General features: G+C 41.0%; 2 protein-coding genes and 2 long non-coding RNA genes across 6 annotated transcripts in view; 2 read left to right on the forward strand and 2 right to left on the reverse strand.

Annotated features, from left to right (window-relative positions):
* slc39a1 (solute carrier family 39 member 1) overlaps nucleotides 1-13,007 on the forward strand; it is a 37,042-nt gene extending 24,035 nt beyond the window's left edge. For both annotated transcript variants that reach the window (XM_034581780.1, XM_034581778.1), the window contains 3 exons: nucleotides 136-573; nucleotides 638-747; nucleotides 12,996-13,007. In XM_034581780.1, the coding sequence (XP_034437671.1) occupies nucleotides 136-489 (354 nt within the window). In that variant the 3' untranslated portion in view covers nucleotides 490-573; nucleotides 638-747; nucleotides 12,996-13,007. The remainder of the gene's footprint in view (nucleotides 1-135; nucleotides 574-637; nucleotides 748-12,995) is intronic.
* LOC117759583 lies at nucleotides 5,815-10,205 on the reverse strand. Its single transcript, XR_004613513.1, has 2 exons — nucleotides 10,084-10,205; nucleotides 5,815-6,171 (listed from the first exon to the last, which is right to left on the reverse strand). It is a non-coding gene; the product is annotated as an uncharacterized LOC117759583 (long non-coding RNA).
* On the forward strand, nucleotides 7,489-11,162 carry LOC117759577 (retinaldehyde-binding protein 1-like). 2 transcript variants are annotated; one of them, XM_034581777.1, is made up of 8 exons: nucleotides 7,489-7,529; nucleotides 7,920-8,048; nucleotides 8,155-8,359; nucleotides 9,439-9,617; nucleotides 10,069-10,227; nucleotides 10,317-10,427; nucleotides 10,502-10,664; nucleotides 10,698-11,162. In XM_034581777.1, the coding sequence occupies exons 1-7, from the start codon at nucleotides 7,521-7,523 to the stop codon at nucleotides 10,646-10,648; spliced, it is 939 nt and encodes a 312-aa protein (XP_034437668.1). In that variant the 5' UTR covers nucleotides 7,489-7,520; the 3' UTR covers nucleotides 10,649-10,664; nucleotides 10,698-11,162. The 2 variants fall into 2 exon arrangements, with proteins under 2 accessions (XP_034437668.1, XP_034437667.1); XM_034581776.1 differs by having other exon boundaries at nucleotides 10,502-11,162.
* Nucleotides 13,008-13,978: 971 nt separating the features above from the next.
* Nucleotides 13,979-16,243, reverse strand: LOC117759581. Its single transcript, XR_004613511.1, has 2 exons — nucleotides 15,561-16,243; nucleotides 13,979-14,631 (listed from the first exon to the last, which is right to left on the reverse strand). It is a non-coding gene; the product is annotated as an uncharacterized LOC117759581 (long non-coding RNA).
* Between the last annotated feature and the right edge of the window lie 1,164 nt (nucleotides 16,244-17,407).

Below are 17,407 nucleotides of genomic sequence, written 5' to 3' on the forward strand. Positions count from 1 at the left end.
ACACTCACTTGCTCACTTTGAATTTTCTAGACATTGTCCTGCTGTATTCTCTCGGGATGTGTGAGCCGGTCATGGCTTCGTCATTGGAGCCACAACAGGAGAGAGAAACTATAATGTTCATTTTGTTTTCTGCAGGTGTTAGAGATCTGCATCGCTATACTCATCCACAAGAGCATCATCGTGTTCAGCCTGTCTGTGAAGCTGGTCCAGAGCGCAGTCCGTCCACTGTGGGTGGCTGCTTACATCGGCGTGTTCGCCCTGATGTCACCTTTAGGCATCGGCATCGGCATCAGTGTGGTGGAGGCCCAACTAGCAGCCGGAGTGCTGATCCAGGCCGTCCTGGAGGGGCTCTCTGCGGGGACGTTTATTTACATCACCTTCATGGAGATCCTCCCACATGAGCTCAACTCCCCCGGGAAGCAGCTGCTCAAGGTGCTCTTCATCCTGCTGGGCTTCAGCGTCATGGCAGCTCTGACGTTTATAGGATGAGATCTGTCGGGATGTGGCCTCCGGACTCGCTGTTCCGACTGCTGCAGCTGGGCGACATTTGTACAAAAGGACAAATGGTCTCTATTAGAAAAGAAGAAGTAGCTTTACTTACGCACTGATAAGAAAAAGTTTTTATGGTGCAACGGAGCTTGACAGCAGTTGTTGATGGTTTAGTGTTTTTAAAATACCACAGATTTGTGTACATACAAACATTTATTTTTAAAGGATTTTATGTTAAGAGGAACAACTTGCTGCAAAGTTTCACTGGTCGTGTTCTGATCCATTGTGGCATCATACAAACCCACTGACGCAGACCTTACTATGGAAGAAACCACTGGAAACACAAGGTCCGGTTGTATGAATGATGTTTACATGTTTACATGTTTTATGTTGCGGTACCTCCAGATTTTATATGTTTACATTTCATCAGAAGCGCGTCTGACAGCGTCTTGTTCCCAAAAAGAGTTTGTGCCTTCACTTTGTTGGTCACTGTACCTTCTGGTGGAATTTTTTATTAATGAAGGTTCCACTGACAAAGTCTTATTTGGTAAATGCTGACGTTTTAGAGCAATGCTTTTAGAAGTAGTTTCCAGTTTTTGGCTGCTTTTAAACAATCAACATTTCTAAAATTCTTCCAGTTAACTGACTCTCAGATGCTTTAAGAAGGTTTGTGCTGGGAAAAAAAAGAAAATGGGCAATAATGAGAAAATATGTTGGATATCTTTTCTTTTTTTTTGCGCTTTTCCAGTAAATAATTTGTTAGTTCCACTAATGAGCTCAGCTCCTACCATCCTCTATTTAAACAAGCTGATAACTATTATTTACATTATGCTGACCTTTGTCCCAGTTTAGTTCACACTGTGTTCCCACTTTATCCACTCCAACTGTTTTGAATTTGGAATGTGGACAGAAACAGAAGCTTTAAAATTCTGAATGGACAGAAATGAAAGATAAAGAATTAATTCTGCAAACTGATATTAACGCACGGGGCTCGGGACTGTATTTTTCTACAATTTCTAAAATTACCATAATGATAATACGCATGTGCACTGAATTTACAAAAGTGTATATTTGTGACTTAAGTTTTAAAGCGTCTCTGTTTAATCTCAAATCCTGTTTTAGTTTGTCATGTGATTGTTTCCTGGGCAGAACAAATATCAGGAAGTTGGATCGTTTTGGTTTTCTTTGTGGTAAAACACTTGTATATATGTCAGCAGCTTTATTAAGACCAATTCAAACATGTCGCGTCTCATATTTTGTTCCGACTTTCATATTATCAGTTTTTTTTCTTTTTCATTCATGGAACTCTGACCGAGACTGATGAAACAATTTACCCCCAGAAAAGCAACAGTTTGTACTTCTGCTTCCAGACGGGTATTGTCATGTGTAGAAGTCCTAAACACTTTTTCACCTACACCGTATTTTGTGCCTTATGATTATTCACCTCATGAGAGAGAAGACTTTGTTGTCTGTTGTGTAAACTTGATGAGAGTAAAGATCAAAGAACAATTTTCCATCTGCTGGTTTGTTGTGTGCAAAAGTTTCAGAGTCAAAAATCAAATCCGTCCATTCAACCATTATTTATACTATTTATCCATTTTTAAACCAATCTCTAATCAAATGTTAGGTGGATTTAGAAAATAACGATAAACACACAGTAGATTTCATACTTGATGTAGTCATACTTGAACTGCAATTTAATGTTAAAGAAATTACTCTTTTGTTTATGTATGTATGTTTAATTATGTTAAACAAATATTTATTTCAATTCAATTTTATTTGTGTTGCACCAAATCACAACAAACATTATCTCATGGCAATGTACACAGTGAAGTCGAGAACTTAGAGAAACCGAAACAGTTTCCAGTTCTGTGGGGAGAAAAATGTCCCTAATGATTATAATAATGATAATTCATTTAAATAAACTGAATTGATTTATTCTATCTAACACCAAGGACACGTTACAATACATCATATACAAACTCAAGAATAAATCAAAGTAAAATTAAAACTATTTATTACATTTTGTCAATATGTCAAGTGTGAGATTATTATGTCAGAAAGAGCAAACTGTTAGATAAATAATTTTGATTTGTTAAAAGATGTCGACGCCTTTGTGTCAGTTTAATTCAACACATTTCACAGGTTTTACTCTTTCTTCCTCTAATGATAAATCTAAAGAAATCTTAAATCAAATACAGCATGAACTGGTAATGAAAGTTTCCACTAGGTTTCACTTGATGCCATTGGATGATTGCTGCCACTAGATGGGAGTGTTTATCCTTCTCCACAGGGGGCAGGATGTTAAAACTTAAAAAGTCCCATGACCACCTGGTCACAGAAAATATTCTTGAACGCCACTGTAGAAAAAAACAGGTTTGAATAATTATGATTGTTCAATTTGTTTAGTTTTATTATTCTTTTATTTTCAATATCTTGCTTTTAATTAAGCTGCTTTGGTTTCAGGGTCCTGGTATTATTTTATTATTATAACTTTTTTATTGTCATTGAATATTGTGTAGCTCACTATCATGACTCAGTGAGTCACCTGGCAAAAGGAGCCTTGTTAATGTTAGTGTCACATGTGCGTTTGCCACAAAGACCATTTCAAACTATTTGTCCTGTAGAACATTCCTGTGATTTGAAGTCTCTGAAGTATTTGTTACTTAGTATTTGTTATTAGACGTGAAACAACTTGAGCTTCATCCCAACAGTCAAACAGTGTGATTCGTAATGTGGAGGAAATAACACTGTGTTCATCAGTGTTCAGGGTGACATAACTGGCAGGAATCCCTTCACATCAAAGAACTGGATACCGGGGACAAAACCACTTGCATGGCCACGTCTGCGGTGAAACATGGAGGCTTTGTTAACCCCTGGTTGTGTCTGCGCAGGGAATAGCAGGTCAATCATGAGCATCCACTAATGAGCGGAGCTGATAAAGGAACAATGAGCGGGCACAGTGCGTCTGCCAGTTCTGGATGAGGACAGAGGCCTCAGTGTGTGGAGGAGGGAGACCCAGCAGAGGCCTGACGCTTCCTCCGCTCACCCACAGCTCATTAACCTCTTCTATCAGCTCGGCGCCTGCACTCGCTGCTCCGTCAAACATGCTGCAGATTGCTGATGTGTTCGCAGCCTACATGTAGGCTCTGCTCGTTCATGCTGCGGTGGCATGAAGGGAGACACAAATATGCGCGCCTCGGTTAATTATGTAAAAATGTCAGTTATATAAATAAAACGATTATTCCGCAAATTAGATCAATGCACAGTTGAATCATTTGTATTGCAGTTCAAATAACATGAGGGCTGCAAGTTGTCATTTCTTTTTTTTTTCTTTTCACACAGATGAAACAAATTGGATATAACATGGTGATTAGTGCTTTAGAATCTTTTTAACCAAAGTTTGGACGGATTCCAGACGAGCTGTGTCCAGTCTCGATGCTAAGCTAAGCTAACTGGCTCCTGGCTGTGGCTCCACATTAACGGACAAATATGACAAACCCATGTAACTAGACAAGATAGTTCCCAAAAAATATTTCCAATAAATGTTGAGCTACAGTCTTGAAATGCCTTGAGCATCATCCAATGTTAAAACATTTGCATATCCTGTTAGGGTTTGACTCAACACTATCTGATACACATTGATCTTCATCTTGAATGATGCATAAAATGAATTATTTATTTAGAAATAAAATAAAGGTATATAGGTATAAAGGGTATGATTACAAATCACCAGAATTATCAACACAGAGAAGAAAAATAAAATGTGCAAATTCCAATAGAAAAATGTTCATATCTTAATGAATCAATGGTACAAATTCCAGTGGAAATAGATGTAGTTTAGCAGGTTTAAAGGTTCAGTGTGTAGAATTTAGTGACATCTAGTGGAGAGGACCTGCTCCTGATGTATATAAAGTATTTTAATATAAAGGGCCCATTCTAGAAAACAACAATTCATACAATTTAGATGAAACACAATGGTAAAAACATCACTAGGATTATTTTATATTAAATTTCTACCAATAGATCCATTTCACCTAAATCTTGCACACTGGACTTAAAAGGTTTCCTATGCAAAGCCGTTAGTGACGTCATTTGGAGTCTGTGTGAACATTACTCTGTTTTTATAGCATCATATATGTAATTAACAATCTTCAACAATTGATTTGAAGTCTACTTTGACCTTAGTTTGGTCCATATCCCATCTACTAACATGGAGGAGGTGGGGTTTACGACCTATACTGCAGGTTCGGCTTCAATTTTTGGATCTGTCTTGTCCTCCATCTTTTTATGCAGTCTATGCATTTCACTTTAAAACCACAAATGTGAACCCCTGGGTGGCGCTAAAGGAAAACGAAGTGGTCAGTCAGTCAGTATGATTCATCCTCTGGGGATCATGAACACTGTGGCTAAAATGTTCCCATCCGCAAGTAGACAAAACATGAGATTATTCGTTCCTGACCATGTGTCTGATGTTGTGCGATCATGGATGAATAATCTATGATCCGGACCCAAAACAAGTGGTTCCCTCTGGAGGGGGGGTAAAGAATGTGAGGAGAGGAATGTGTGGAAGTGGGAGTTCTGCCTCACAGGTGGTCGTCTGTCTCATAAGTCAAATCCCACCTTTCATGTGACATGTTCGGGGTCAACAACAAGGCTGATCGGGATGTAAGAGAAGGTGGTGAGAAAAAATACAATGTGTGATGTACCAGAGCTGAATAATAAAGTAGGCTGAGGCTGAATGAAGTAATTTAAAACTTACTTCTATTGAATTCTCATTGTTTAGTTTCCCCTCGAGATACTTTATTAGGTTTCAAAATAAAATCACATCTAATAAAAATGAAAGCGATTACGAGTCTCTCTCAGCTGTCAATCATCAACTACTCAAAACCAAACTTACTGCAACAAACAACGCTTGAACAAACAGCAGTGTGATAGGAACGAGCTAAAATATGTATTTTGACTTATTAGTTTAATTCATGACCCCTCTATTAACATGGAGGAGGGTTTATGACCTACACTGCAGCAGGCCACCAGGGGGCAATTGAGACTGTTTGGCTTCACTTTTGTGGAGTTTCCTTATTTACAGTCTGTGTGCAAAACACAACAGCACAGATGAAAGACACGCAAAAAAAAAATTGTTGCTGCCTTTTACAAAACGTATTTTTCTGAAACGATTTCAAAAAGTTTTCTGTTTTTCTTTGTTTTCCGTCTTTATTGCTGTCAATCAATTTATCTATTTTTTCTGTGTTTTCAGAAATGTCAATGCATTTTCTTTTTTGTTGTGTTTTTCATTTTATTAATGTGTTAATGGGTATTTTGTGCATCTTTTTACTTGTCGTGTTTTCTGTAAGAACTCAGTGTGATTTGTAAAATGTTATGTTGTAATGTGTTCTTTTTTATTGTTGTTGTCTTTTGCCACAAACTGTAGCACCAGAGTGAGTCTCAGGCCTTTACCACACTACGCCTCTCCTCCTCCACTCCGGCACGTCACAGTTTGCATGGTGTAGATTATACCACTCATTGTAATCCACTGTGTCGTTGTAATCCTCCTCTGAGTGGCGTTTCCAGTGACTCCTCCCCTCCTGGTCGTCTCTCCTCCGTGTCTCCTCTGTCACTCTGACTACACCTCTCATCCCCTCTGCTCAAGGTAAGGCTGCTCAGCTCTTTAGTTCAAATCATCTGGGAATGAAAATGATACAAAATTTAAATAACTTGTTAGATGAACAACTCTTCTATTCACTGGATTCTGAAACTATCAATAGCTGTAATAAGTGAATATGTTGTGAAGTGTGTAAATCCAGCGTCCTGCTGTGTCTGATGTTCTGTATTTGAACTTTCACATGGTTTTATCTGCACCATGATGTACACTAATGATATCAGCAGTCATAGACAACTTTATACCACACTGAATCAACATTATTTAGCATTTTACTGAATGTTTTGGGAATATTATTTGTATATTGTTTAATAACTTTTTGAGGATTTGATCAGCAACACTGTGCAATTTAAATGTCCAGTAAATGTAGCTCAGCCCTCAGGTTGCAATCAGATTGATTTATAACAAACCCAAATGTGCCTCATTGAGTTAAAGCAAGAGGTTAGAACCTGGTTTCACAAAAATCAAATACACTGTGAGCTTTGTAAAACCCAAACCTTGTAATTAAGGTCTTTTCAAATGTTCACAGATTTTTCTACTAATCTGGACATAAAAATAGCACAATAAAAAGGTTTCTTTTAACCTTAAGTACCTCCTTTGTTTCATAATTCAAACAAAGAGGAAAATGACATAATGCCTTGCAGAATTTGTATATATATAAATATAAGCTAAACTATAAAATTGACTTCTTATGTCCTACAACATAAATGCATCTGCATATTCATAAAAAGTGCCCATTATGTTATTTGGTGTTTAACAAAAGCAGAAAGTAATTTCTTGCTCCTTGGTTTAGGAAATAGAGTCACAAGTTTGTGTTTTAAAGTATTTTTTTACTGAGCTGCAAACAGCACATTTCTCTCATGATTCTGGAAACATCTTTAGAAAAGGATGTGTGCTCCACTGATGAGTAAAGAAACCACTCTTCAGAACAGCAGCATCTGTTCTTAAACTCACTTTCAGATATTACCAGGAAATTATTTTGAAAAAATATACTGGAAATACCTGAGAAACAATGTGGGATTGTATAGTTTTATATGAAAATAGTGCTCAGTAGATATCAACTGTTTTTTTTTTACCTGTTATATAAGAGGATGTCTGCTCCACTGATGAGTAAAGAAACCACTCGTCCTGTTCAACATTTGGAAAATTATGTTTTTATCCTACAACACCTGTTGTGTTTATGCAAATCATTTATAGATTGTGTCATATTTCAGATTTCTGATCCCAAGACCTTTAATTAAAAAACCCTCACATCATTAACATCATGTGTTAACATCACGGTTTTCTTCACAGTTTGATGTAGTTTTGTTCTGTTTGTTCTTTTCCTTCTTTCTTCCCAGTGTCGCTGAAGCTGCTGAGAGACGCTGCAACCATGGCTGCTGTGAGTTGAATCACTTGAGTGTCACTTTGTCACCGGCTCCCAGTTCACTGGTGGAAAACCTCGGTCTTAGAGAAGCATCAGGATCCTGGATGTTGGACCTCGCTGCTCAGAGCTGTTATTGTGCCACTAGATGCTCCGGCTCTCTGGGATGGAACCTTAAGCTGTTTTTAAGAAGTGGCTTTAGAAGTCCTTTCTGTAATCATGTGAAGCAGATTAAGCAGTGGGGTGTGTCGTTTGGGGTCTGCTGTGGCTCAGCTGGGGTGTGGGACCTCAGATGTGTTGTGTGTCTGTGTGAACACTGCAGTGGAATGGTCTTTAAAGAGCGAGGAACACATCTTATGATTCTCAATAACCTGGACGAGCTTATGTGATGTTTTCTTCTTCATGCAGACTGGATCTTTCCGTATGGTGTCAGAGGAGGAGCAGGCCATGCGCTCCAAGCTGGAGCATTTGACAGTGAAGGATCATGGGCCGGTGTTCGGGCCGTGCCACAAACTGCCCGGCCACACTGTGCAGAAGGTACAAAAACAACTAGGAGCACATACACACGAGTTCAAATCAGATTATCCAACAGTTCCTGGAGACCACAGTATCTCATGTGTTTGTGTAATTCTTTCTCCTCAAGGCCAAGGACGAGCTGAATGAGACGGAGGAGAGGCGGGCGTTGTCGCTGAAGGACCTGCGGGGCATGATGAAGGACAGGGCGGCCGAGGGAGACAACCTGGCCAAACTGATGCTGGAGCGTTTCGGGGACGAACCCGACTCTCTGCTGCTGCGCTTCCTCAGAGCTCGCAAGTTTGACGTGGTCAGGGCCCACGATCTGATGAGAGGTGAGGAACAGAGGGGACGGCCTGTTAGTCCGCTGCTCCTGTAAATGAGCGTGAGACCACTTTTGTGCTCCTCGTTTGCGTGAACCCTGCCCATCACAGGACCGGGAGGCGCATGTTCATTAATTGGGGGCATTGAGATGCTTCTGAGTTTCCCCTGACAAAGAGCTCCTTTGTGTGCAAATAGGACAGTGAGCTTACTTTTACTTGTGAAGCCACAGTGTTCTGCTGGGAACTCCACACAGCGCTTCCTGAGCCGAAACAGCAGAGACCAGGTTTCTGACTTTCATGAAATGGTGTCATCATTTCATTTACAAAAAATGTATATGACAAAAAAAAAGAACAGCTTGGAGAATGTCTGATGATTCTGCCGTTATGGCAAATGTTTCTTTCTAAATTTTGCTATCAACATTTGATATATTTTGGTCCTCACAGAGATGGTAGAAGAAAAAAAAAAACTTTGTGAATATATTTGGAGAACTTATTAGTGTGAGAGGGGAATGTGATTTTCTTTTTCTAACAGGGCTATTCTTCTTTCAAGAGATGGTGTATGATGGGAACGTGAACTTGGTCTGTTGTGTTAATTACCAAACACACACACAACATGCACATGTAGATGGACTTTCTCACATGCGCACACATCACATTTGATGGTTAATTGGTGCGTTGAGGCTCAGTGCAGCACTGTAGATGCATTAAGACAGTGGTGTCATTGTGTTGCTCAGTTCAACAAGCAGCTGATGACTGAGACTTTGTGCACTGATGAGAGAGTTCAGCTCATCATGCAGGTCCATGTGTGTTTTTGTGTGTAGTTGAATAAATGTACTTAGTTACTGTCCTGAAAACTTATTGATTGAGCATCTTGACTGGTGATGAAAATATTTGCTGCTCTAATATGAATCATTTAGTCTCAAATGGGTTAAACAGTAACATGAGCTGCTCTAACTGTCAGTGCTCATGTGACCAGAAGCGAAAAATATCGTCTGCCCTCAGATACGCTGCTAAATTAAATAGTACACCTGTAGAACTGTATTGACCCCCAACTGAACAATGCTGAAAACAGACTGACCCTCGCTCTGCAGGTTACGTGCGCTTCAGGAAGGAGTACCCCGAGCTGTTCGAGAACCTGACCCCCGAGGCGGTCCGCAGCACCATCGAGGCCGGTTACCCTGTGGTGCTGCCCAGCAGAGACAAGTACGGCCGCGTGGTCCTGCTCTTCAACATCGAGAACTGGGACCTGGAGGAGATCACGTTCGATGAGGTAGATGTGCAGCAGCCTCACAGAGCACATTTACATTAGGGTTAGTGTGTTTTCTCCAGCTTCCTCCTACAGTCCAAAAACTATGAGGATAGGGGTTTGGTTAGTTAGAGACTCTAAATTGACGTGTGAACGGTTGTTTGTCTCTGTACGTTGGTCCTGTGATATGCTGGTAGCTGTCCAGGGTGGACACCACCTCTCACCTCATGTCAGCTGGGATGTGCTCCGGCTCCCAGATGTATAGATAATGGATGAATGAATGAACAACTGTTCAAATGTTTCTATTCTTTATGTTTAAGAGACAAAAAGCAACAATGGATTCTGACTTTTAAAGTCTTTTTGCCCGTATTGGTTGTATCTACTTATTTTTCCCTATAAAATGGGTAATTTGTCCAACTGTAAACACACATTTCTTAAAACAACAAATGTCTGTGTGTGTGTGTGTGTGTGTCAGATCTTGAGAGCTTACTGTGTGATCCTGGAGAAGCTGCTGGAGAACGAAGAGACTCAGATCAACGGCTTCGTCCTGATTGAGAATTTCAAGGGCTTCACCATGCAGCACGCCTCGGGGATCAAACCGACGGAGCTGAAGAAGATGGTGGACATGCTGCAGGTCAGACAGAAAGTTAAAAAACTGAGAATGTCTTGTTGACGAACCTCAGACCCTGTGAACCTTCACATCTTGTGTGTGCTCTCCTGCAGGACTCCTTCCCCGCCCGTTTCAAGGCGGTCCACGTCACTCACCAGCCCTGGTACTTCACCACCACGTACAACGTGGTCAAACCCTTCATGAAGAGCAAACTGCTGGAGAGGGTACGAACGGTCGCCATCAGTTTGTGTTTTCCGTCAGTTTTCCTCTCATCTGATCCAGTTGCATTCTTCCTCAGGTCTTTGTTCACGGCGACGAGCTGGATAACTACTTGAAAGAATTCGATGCCGAGAACCTGCCGGCAGATTTCGATGGAAAGGCGTCCGCCTCCAACAACCAGGCCATCGCCACCAAGCTTTTTGGCTCTGAAGACACTGCTCTCTGAAAACACATCTCAAACCCAAGGGATAGAGTCCTTCACCCCAGATGCTTCTTTTGTGATCAGATCAGATGTGTGGTCTAATTTGAAGCTAGGTTTTTATTATTATCATTATTATTATTCTTCAGGTAAATAAAAAGAAGTATCTAGAGTTAGGAGCAGGGGACGGTTTGCAGAAGAGTAACACTGGCGATAGAAACGGGAACAGAAAAGGATGTTTAGATGTTTTACGAAGAGAATAACTGACGGTTATTGTTTGTGATTTTAGAGTTTTGCTCCACCTCTGAATTCATTCGTTGTCCCTGTACAAGGTGGACGATGAGATTCGGTCATGTGACGACGTAGCTCACATCCAGACTTCAGTCTTTGCCTTAAAACTGAATTTCAACATTCAGACCAGCCTTGTGCCTACAGTCGTGTCGGATGAAGGAGGAAATTATTGTGTGAATTATTGGAAAGGTGTGAAGAGGGAAAACTGATGATGGATAAACCTGCATGTGATTGTTGTTTTAGGAGCAGGGGCCCCCCGACGCAGTGCCACGGCAACCTTGTCTCCACGGCCTTGTTCAGGTGCCTGATGAACCGCAAAGATTCCTTCTGACAAAGTGCATTTGATTGTCAAATTTTCAATAAAATAGTTTTTTTTGTCTGCGTTTTTCTGTAGTTTTATGATTTGTCATTTTTAGAATTTGTTGTGCGGTCTAAATCTCAAAGTGTTTCAAAGAAAGATTACCAGTGTAAACCAGGATTTCCTCATTAAATCAGATTTGGTTTGGATTCAATTCTGTTTCATAGAGGATGTTTACATTAGTCTGATCTAAATTGCCGTGTTAAGTCAGGCTGGTTTTCATGACACACTGTTCTCCTCCCTGATTCTTTCATGAGCCACTTAAAAACCGAGCTCATCTTCGTCTGTGTTCCAGTATGTATTTAATATGAAGCTACAAAATACAAACACATCACGGTAATATTCAAGTATTTAGCCGTATTAAACTCTATATAAAGACGATATAACAGATATAAAGTCCAAACACACATGTAATCCGTTTTGCTCAAACATGGTGTCTGTCATTTTATGTGGTTCTTATCACACTTATCTATGTCCAAGTACTTATTTTAAAGTTTGTTTATAACTGGTTATCTGAAGCTTTTAATAGGACGAAACGTCTTGATTGACAGCTGAGACTGACTCCCGATTGGTCAAGCACATGTCGGCTGGATCTTGATACCAGGGCTCCATCTACTGCTGGCTGCTGCACAGACTGAGGTCAGTGTTAGTCTCTGGAATATGTTTGGCTTCATTTCTTCATAGTGGGAGGAAGTGGAGACACATTTCTAAAAACAGTCTTTAGTCTTTGCTGCAAGAAATGAAATAGACAACAGCTTCTATTAAAAACACTTGTGCGGACGTTGACATCAAAATCATTTCACCATAAAACAGTTTTTCTTTTGAGAAAATAATTTATTTTGGAACACAATAACCATATTTTCTCTTGTAATTAGATCACACACACCACTGGCTTTCTTCCACAAAAACACCCAGGGTTCGATATCAGAGTTATGTTGTGTGACTGTGTGCTCCCTCTAGTTGTCGCCTCATCCGTTTCACCGTCAGCATCAAAATGTCAACACTAAATTAAAGCTGTATAATGATCACTGTGGGTTCACGTGCTGTGGGCTCTCATCCATTTACTGAGGCTCAAGATTATTTCAGGAGGAAAAACAAACACTGAGCGATGTTCCCCCCCGATCCAAGGTGTATTTTTGGATTCATCGACATGTTAAGTCAATGAGACGCTTTTATATTCCACTTCCTAACAAGCCCACAATGTTGAAAGAAGGATGCTTGAACACTGGGGTTAGGATAAATACAGAGGAGCACATGTTCATAACGACACAGCAAAACATGTCAGATTCCACATCCATGAGAAAACTATGCGACATGTTTTGGTCTAATAAACTTTGACACTATTTCCCGTCACATTAGTACTAAAAAGAAAAGAGAATCGGTCCCGGTTGGTTATTGCCTTTAGTTTTCATCCCTGGTCCCTCAAATAATTCTATATATTCTATCTTTATATATTTATTTTTTTCCTTTTTTAAAGTGAAGAAGTTTTGGTTTTTGTCAAATCAGAGGTGGTGATATGACACAGTATACACTTACTGCAAGTTCACTCATCAGCACTCCCACTCTGATGCATATGCACAACACAAAACGCCATAATAACAATACAAAATACAAAACAAAGAAATACACAAAATGATCAACTAGCAAAAAAAAAAATACATCCAAATAAAACATCTAAACCTGTATTACTGTGCAAAAGTAGGGTGGAGGGGAGAAACGGCTTAGAAAGAACACAGATAACAGAAAACTGGGTTTGTGCCTGGTGTGGCCAGGATAAAGAAAACCCACAGGACTGTTTGACGTTGTTGAAATGAGAGCTGTGGACCGTCACCAGAATAACCTCACTGAGGGTGAATGAGAGGATGTGTGCCATTAATGACTGGCAGTTGTAGTTCGGTCTCCCCGTCAACCGATGGCAACAGTGATCTGTGGTTTGGACGATGAAAGAAAAAAATGGCCGACGGCTCAGACAGACACAGCCGCACTCTCGGCTGTGATGTCACTCATCGTCCATAATAAATAAAGTTAAATAAAGTCTGTTATTATACAACTCAGTGTCTCCACTTTCAGTGTCGTGAATTCAGTCTTGACGGGCTGCGGACTTCCAACCAAAGCAATCCCTGCTCTCATTCTAACCGTACCACGGTGTACAGATTCTAAATGTGGATAAAATCAGATCAGTGAATCAACAGTTCAATATTTTCATCACTGACATACATGTCTGGATATTATCACAGAAAAAAACTCTGTGAAAGTCAGAAAAGTTTAAGCCATTTCAGTCATGACACTATTTACTATTACAGCACTATTTCTATTCCTTTAACAAAAGTAAGCTTCCATTATGAACTCTGATGCTCGGCATAATTAATATTCAGTCGTTATTTTCTCGTCTTTCAGTATTAACATCAAATGATAAACTGTTCAGCATCGGATGATATTAAATTCTTCTAATTTGATTGTTTTAGATATTCTGCACTCCTCTATGATTGACAGTGTGCAGTTGCATGAATTGCCTTTATGTGCCAAAATTCCCTCAAACTGGAATAAACACCACAACATGGCAGATTGTATTAAAACATAATCCTTGGTCTAAAAGCTCTAAGATGCACTGTTGTCAATCCCTGCACGTTCCTTTGTTGCCCAACTGTCTCATCAGTGTTTAGATACAGATTTGCTTGGCTGGACTTCCTGGGCCCTTACAAGGTTTGAGAGAAGCTCTCAGTCAGGTTCAGGTTTTGAAAAAGTCCACAGGTCTCATCCAGATGTGATCGAAACAGATTTGTGATTAGTGTTTAGTGTAACTTGCAGCGGTCCACGCTGCTGTGTCGCTGTGGCTTTAACGCTCAGCCAAGAAAATAGGAAAAGCTTTTCAATGCAGTCGTTAAAACTGTAGAATCTGTCGGTTCTTTCTTGGATTCAGTTTTCTCCATCTAATCATACTATTTGGTTTCGCTTGGCATCCTCAGCCCTCCTACTCACCACACCTCACAGCTCAGATTATAAAAATCTTAATATCTGCTTCATGCTGCTGAGCTCTCCCATCAATAGCAACGAAACGACTAATAGGTAGACAGCATTATCAAACTTTCAAAACCACAGGCTCAATTGTACTAAGATGTTTGTATTAAACGAGGTACAGGGTCGGGTACTAGCCTCTGTGTGCAGGGGCAGCAGGTTTTCGTCTGTGCAGTAAGAAAAAGGTTTCAGAGTTTCTGCAGGATCCTGGAGCTGATCATAGGCAGACGGAAAAGTAAGAGGGCTCAAAGACGCCGACAGAAGAGAACACAGGGAACATTTGAGTCATCTAACTTCTTGTTATCATCCTCGCTCCTACCAGTTCCTCTTCTCAAACCTATGAAACCTATAAAGAGTTAAAAAAACGGAAAGAAACAGGAAAGAAAAGATTTTGTCATACAGGGTTTAAAGTGCATTGAATCAAAAAGATAGAATGCGACCGAGGGAATGTGTATGAGTCCCGTCTGGGGCTGATCCCTGGTCATGTCTGGTGCCAGGAGGATGTGAACTGGAAGTAAAGTGTAAAATCCCACTGTAACACTTCTCTACTGAACATTGTCTACGAACCATGGAGCAACAGTTCACCCAGAAGAACAGAGAACGGAGAATTTGAACCAACCAAAACACAAGGATCACATGCTCTGTCTTCAACTCTCTGTCTACACAGGCACGCACAGATATATAAACTACATCTGTGGGTCACAAACATACTACAAAGACGCTGTGTTGGTTAAGACAGCAGACTAGGCTCTACGGCCTTGGCGGTGATTAGCAGTGAGCTTCTTAAAAAGGTGCAGGAAACAGACACCTTCTGCAGCACAGTCTTGATTTAGGTTTAAAAAGGAGGCTTCTCGTGTGCTCTTGTTTTTCACTGGACTACTCAAAGGGTCGTTCTCGTGTTCCTTCTAATGCCAGCGTATATTTGGTCAACGCCTCCGTTCGCCAAGGATCATTGCTGTGTGCGTGTAAAGAAACAAAAATGTCAAAAGTTCTCGCAACGAAAACGAGCACAAAGGCAGTTAATTGTTTCTGTTCCTTGACATACTGTAAGGTGATGGTGACTAGAGGGGGGGGGGGGGGGGGGGGGGGGGGGGGGGGGGTTGTGGTGAAGGCTTGACATGTGTGGGTCAGTAGCAGTGAGTAGCACCCGGAGGAGAAGGCAGAGAAGAGAGAGCAGTTTAAGGTTCAGTTCAGGTGTCTCCTCAGTGCTGGGACAGTGGTGCTGGAGAGGGTGAGGGGGTGAGAGGGAACAGAGAGAGAGGGTGAGAGACGTACAGGCCGGAGGTTTAGGCTTTTTCCTCTGCGCAGGAGCTCTCAGTCAGGGGGCCACTTTGGCATGGCGGTTTCTGTTTCTCCCACTGGCACATGGAGTTGGCGTAACCCACAATCACTTTGTCCATCCAGGTGAGAGGCTGGGGGAAAAGCACCGCGCCCTCAAAGAAGCCCAGGTGGCCTCCGTGCAGTGTCAGGGCAAAGATCACGTTTGACTTCTTCGCTGCAGGATGACACAACACACGGTAATTAGGCTTCTGTGCTCTGCACGGTGCGTCCTCATGAGTAAACACAACCCTGGACACAAGACCAAATATGGCCTTGCCAGGGGTTGTTATCTTTGTGGTAGATAGTGAGGCAGGGTTTGCCTGGTCCGACAGATAACAGATAACAGCAGGGCTCGACTTCTGGCAGGTGTGTTCATGAGACAGCTACTGTACCACTGCTGAGACTTTGAGCCAGTCCAATGAGTTGATAAAGACAATTACACTATTTCTGTCTTGAATTATAAAGTTATTAAACATTTTTCAAAAACCAGCCTCTGGAAGTTTTATTTAATTGTTGCAACGTGTAGCTTGGAGGTGATTTAGAAAATAACAGGACATAAAAACAGGTTTTCCTTAACTGACAGGTTTCTCAGATTGTAAAACTCGCAGCATGTTGTTTGTTTGGTTGCAATTTACAGGCCAAACAACCTGCCTGAGGAGATCAGGTCAGCTGACTCAGTCAACTCCTTTAAGTCTCTTCCTAAAACATACATTTATCAGAGAGTGTTAACTTTCTTTATAACTGTCTTTTTAATTTATAAGAGTATTTTACACAGCATTTTACACAGCACTGGTTTACACTACACTAATTTATTCTACCTGCTTTCTTCTAAACCTGATGTTTTAGGTCTGTTTTTAACTTGCTGCCGTTGTAATGCACTTTGTAACATGTGTTTTTAAAAGTGCTCTATAGATAAAGATTATTATTATTATTAGAGTGCTGCAGACAACCAGGCCGGGTGGTCTCGATCTCTTTATCCTCCTGCTCACATCTGGGTTAGTGGGGGAGCCTGATGCGGTTGACTAGTGATCGAGATCCCACAGGGCTTTCACCACTGTGCACTTTTCATGACAGCTACTGATCTGCCCGGGGACAACGGAGTGCTCCCCCAGACCTCGAGCGACCTGGAGCCACCATCGCACCCGGCGCTGAGTGACAGGCTGGAACAGGACAGTCTGGGGAACATGTTGTACTTACAACAGGATGCGGCAAATCACTAAGTGCGTGTTTACTTTGTGTTTACTTAACATTGTATTACAGCAACATTCCATGTATGTATACAACACAACAAATCTGAGCCGAGTTTTCCTTATCTAAGTATTAAGTTACTTCTTATTTAATCTAAACATTTTAAATCTGAGCTAATTAAAGCAGCACAGTGTTTTTCTGTTGGGTCCTATTTCTGGTGGTTGACTATCAGAGTCACTGTATCATATTTTGAAGCAAAGGGGCAGCTGATCCTGTGAAATCCTCTCTAGAGACGCATGTCAGATAAAATCGCTTGTACTTCCAGTCAGGACTCACCCACCCACCCAACCACCCACCCACACACCCACCCACACACCCACACACCCACCCAACCACCCACACACCCACACACCCACACCCTTAGATTAGGAATTGTCCTTTTCAAAAATAGTTAAAGGGGTCAGTAAGTATAAATATAACTCAGGCTGAGCAGAGGGAGCGCTTGTTAGGCGGTATGTCATTTAACCAAGTGCCTTTTTGTTATTTTGAAAATGAGGTTTGAACTTTCTGCACGGTTTATTTGTAGATTAGAGGTTTGATTTTGGAAACCTGGG

This window comes from Hippoglossus hippoglossus, chromosome 3, assembly GCF_009819705.1.
Source record: "Hippoglossus hippoglossus isolate fHipHip1 chromosome 3, fHipHip1.pri, whole genome shotgun sequence".
NCBI lineage: Eukaryota > Metazoa > Chordata > Actinopteri > Pleuronectiformes > Pleuronectidae > Hippoglossus > Hippoglossus hippoglossus.